We start from the raw sequence: 4,226 nt of genomic DNA on the forward strand, positions 1-4,226 counted from the left end.
TCTTACTTCATGGTGTTGTGAATAAAATCGTTCTCAAGTAGTACTAGTAGTAGATCTAGATCTCGAGTAGATCTCGGATTGCATTCTCTCTTTCTTTCTTTCTCTCTTCCATTACTTGTGTGCTTACCGTGGTATTGTTTTCTGTCAGCCTCTTTTACGGCAAAATAAACACAATGAATATTTTTTCCCAAGTGTTCCAAAAACTTCAACTCAAAGTTCTAGAAAGAAAAAAGAAAGAAAGAAAAAACACGCAAAAAAACAAAACAGCATAATAATGTATATACCTACTTAGGTAAACAGCAGCAAGTTCAACTTCAAGTCAATATAGGGCTTGAAAGTGATGACGTCAAAAACGGCCTGGGAGTAGTAAATTGACATCAGATTTCTATTTTGGATCCACTAAGGTGTGACTTTGCTATTGCCTCAGTATGTGGGTGCATAGCAACCCACTCATGTCGTATGCAGGTGCAACTTTTACTTCGCCACCAGTTGTCACCCCGCCCCCACTAGCCAAATCAGTCAGTTTCACTGGCAACATCACCTTGCTGTGAGTGAGACCGCTTGAAATGTGCTTGGATCCATACAAAAACTGGATCCAGGTGGATCCAGTTTTCGAATTTTTCAAATTGTTGCTATGCCATTGCTATGGAGTGACGTAGCACTTTCAAGCCCTATTCCAGTCACTGTTACCGCTCGTGCACGCTAAGCCGGTACCCGGGCCTCTACCACTGCCAGCGCAGCAGAGGTATCACCCACAGCCAAGGCAGACTGGCTAGAGAGCCTTCTGCACCCTCGGAGGCACATGATGCAGGACCGCAAGAGGGAAAAAGCGATCCTGCACCTGATGAAAGCCATCACATGAGAGTACTGCTCCCCACTTTCCGCCGCCAACAGAGAGGCCACTCGTTTGTAGAGGCCCGTTGCTGCCTTGCCCATGCCTCCACTCGCAGACATCACAGCCGGAATAAAAGTGGCATGCTCCACTGCACTTGTCTCACTCTCTCTTCGTATTGTTTTCTTGGTATTTAATTGTTTTCTGCCCGTAAAAGTGGTTTGGTCAGACTCAGTTACAGTCAGTAGATCTACTACTAGTATACTGTCGTGGACATGGAAATCCGGTCGCACGTCTAGCGGCCCCAGGGCGCTGGCCATGCAGCCGTAGCAATACTAGCATGCACTGCTGCTGGTCGCAACGGATCAACATGACTTTGTGCACTGCATGCAACGACTTTCATTCTGTACGCGCTGAGGGCGCCGGCCCCGGTCAATCGACTGGATTTCCATGTGAGCGACAGGAGTACAGTAGTACTAGTACTTTTGTAGTAGATCTACTCAGTAGTACTAAGACCTAGACTTACCAATCCCGAAAAGATTGTCTGGGTTCGAAAGGGGGCATGTCACCTGAGAGTACACTGTACAACACATACATGGCACTACCCGATCAGCATGCAGCACAGGATGTGTTTGATAGTTTGCGTGTGAATGCGGGGGTAAGTACACGGTTTTCTCGTTAGTTGCATGCAAGAGAGACGATCCGACAGAAAGCAAATCTTTGTGTGGGTTTCTCCCTCGCACTGATAATGTTCTGCTGTTGGAGTCGAAGTGCTAAGCCATAATCCTTGTTTCGCTCTTCTGTGTAGTGTGAAGAGGTCAACGAACATGTAGAGCTCACTTTGATGAAGTAGGCAAGGCTGTGAGCGCTGTGGCTCAAAGCGATAGGCCCTAAATCGTGCGAGATATTTCGAGCGCCATTGTTTGTTGCGAGCGCTTCGTCTTCGATGAGTCTTGCCTCTTTCCTGTCAGGTTTCCTCCAACAGGACCAAGCACGAAGTGACTGTACTCATCTGCAGCCGATCAATGTTCTACTGCGCAAGAAGATTGCGTTTTCGCCAAGCCAGTGCCCCGCCAAAGACCATCGCCATGTCACAACGTCGGAACGAGTTCATGATGAGAATCATCATTCGCGCGAGCTTGATGAAGAACTACCGGTATTTTCGAAACACAACATAGTCTCTACCTCCGGGACGACAACTATGCGCCGGTCCTGGAAGGGGAGAATGTCTCCAGCGATAAGAACGAAGACGACGGCGGTATTTCGGCATCCTGGAGTCAGCGGAGTTCGTCAAGCTCTTCCGCCTCCGCGATCCGGTACATGTGCAGTAGGTGACATGTCGACACGAGCGTGCGGGAACACAGCATACACTGTACTCTGTAGTACTGTTGCGAGAGTTTGCGGAAGGAGTCTGTTGTCCTGAAGACTGAACTGCTGTTACATACTAGAGAGACCGAATATAAGGTAAATAGGTGCGAGGTACATATTGTGACATAACTAACACCAGGGTACTAAAGGTGACACCTACATAGTATCTACTACCACATTACTCCAATGCTTTAGTAAAAAGCTAGCAACCGAATGAAATGGGCAACGCAATATATTAATAAAACAACCGAGTAAATCAATTTCGAATGATCATATATCTTGCTGAATCGAATGATTAACCCAACACTTTAGCAACAAGAAGTTGAAAAGAATGATCAACCCAAACACTCTAGCAACGAGAGGATATTACTGCTGTCTATTCTTGCTCATAACTTTGATAGAATGAATGCTGCTATTGTCACTACTCCGGCTACTAAGGATGCCATGCTATTATAGTAAAATTGTTTCATCCCAGCCGCTCCACAGGCATGCTCACTCTGCTAGAACGTCGAGGCAGCTGTGGCTGGTTGTTGTCGGCTCGGGCTTCTTCTTCCGTTGTGCCTGCAGCATCTTTGTCAGACCCAGGGCTACGGCTCCGCTCGGTGGTCGCCTCAGTTGCTGATGGCGGGATAGTCTCCTTGACTTGCCGGCGGTTTCTTATGGCCGTGCGCACACCGTCTTCCACCACCACTTGACGGCCTTCCTGTCGTACGACACACCATTCCTTGGCCGGTTGACTATATCCGTCTTGCAGTACCACTTTACTGCCTGGCTCGAGAGCAGGGAGCTCCCGCACGCCTCTCTTCTGATCGTGTTGATGGGCCATTCGCATTTTTTGGTCAATTTGCTTCTCCCGGTTGATGATTTGACCGTTAGCTAGATTCGGCAATCGTCCTCGAAGGGCCCGTCCAAAGAATGCTTCTCCTGGTGATGTCCCAATCATCCGATTCACGGATGTACGAATGCCGAATAGCGCTTGCTGGAGTCGCTGTCTCAGAGGTAGTGATGAAGGCATCCCACTCAAGCGCCTGCGCACGACGCCATGGAATCTCTCCACCATTCCGTTGGAGCATGGATACCGCGGGCTCGACTTGATATGCTTGACTCCTGCTTTCCGGAGAAAAGTTTCTGTTTCGTCCGACACCAGCTGTGGCCCATTGTCGCTAACTAGCTCCACCGGTAGACCATGTCTTGCGAATACTTCCGACAATGCTTGTATTATGACTCTCGACGTGGTGCTGGATAGCAAGAGCAACTCGGGATATCGGGATCCGTAGTCGATGACCGACAAGAAGTGATGATCCTCGATCTCCACGAGGTCCACCGCCACCCGATACCAGACTGGTAGGATTTCTGACGGTTGGAGGGGTTGTGGAGGATTCCGCTGCCTCTTCCAGCATGTCGAGCATGTCCTAGCGAATTCTGAGGCATCTTTGCTCATGGACGGCCACCATACACTTTGTCGCAACGTGTCCAGAAACGTGTCGAGTCCTGGATGGCCTTCGTGTGCGATACGGAGGACTTGGTCATACAAGGTACCGGGTATGACGATGCGATTGTTATGCATGACGATGTCATCAACCACTGACAACGAGTCCCTTATTCGAAAGTATACCTCGTCGCTGCCGTCGCATGTATTCCACTTGCCTTGTAACACTCTGTTCCTGACTCGACTTAGCTGACCATCAGTGTCTGTGGCTAGCCGGACATCTTCGCAAGAGATTGGAGCTTCCCCCAGGATTAAGCCAACATACTCCTTCATTGACCTGGCCTCTGCTGGACTGGCTTCAACTGCTTGGGAGGGGGCTCTCGATAGCGCGTCAGTACAAATCATTGACGTTCCTGGCGTATAGGTCAACTGAAAGTCGTATGGGAGGATTGCCAGCAGCCATCGCTGCACTCGGGCTGGCACCTGATCGAATTCCTTCTTTACGATTGCCACCAGAGGCTTGTGGTCAGTGAATACGATCACTTGTCGCCCCAGTACGAATTGGCGGAATTTTACCAAGCCGAAAACCACAGCCAG

The 4,226-nt window shown here is 49.2% G+C and overlaps 1 protein-coding gene across 1 annotated transcript; it reads right to left on the bottom strand.

Annotated features, from left to right (window-relative positions):
• Positions 1-2,666: 2,666 nt before the first annotated feature.
• LOC135816789 (uncharacterized protein K02A2.6-like) lies at positions 2,667-3,962 on the bottom strand. The gene has a single exon (XM_065329890.1). The coding sequence runs from the start codon at positions 3,960-3,962 to the stop codon at positions 2,667-2,669; it is 1,296 nt and encodes a 431-aa protein (XP_065185962.1).
• Between the last annotated feature and the right edge of the window lie 264 nt (positions 3,963-4,226).

The sequence above is a fragment of the Sycon ciliatum genome, chromosome 5, assembly GCF_964019385.1.
Source record: "Sycon ciliatum chromosome 5, ocSycCili1.1, whole genome shotgun sequence".
Lineage (NCBI taxonomy): Eukaryota > Metazoa > Porifera > Calcarea > Leucosolenida > Sycettidae > Sycon > Sycon ciliatum.

Coding starts and splice junctions, on each gene's coding strand:
- LOC135816789 (XM_065329890.1), bottom strand. CDS start 3,962: ATGAAGGAGTATGTTGGCTTAATCCTGGGGGAAGCTCCAATCTCTTGC.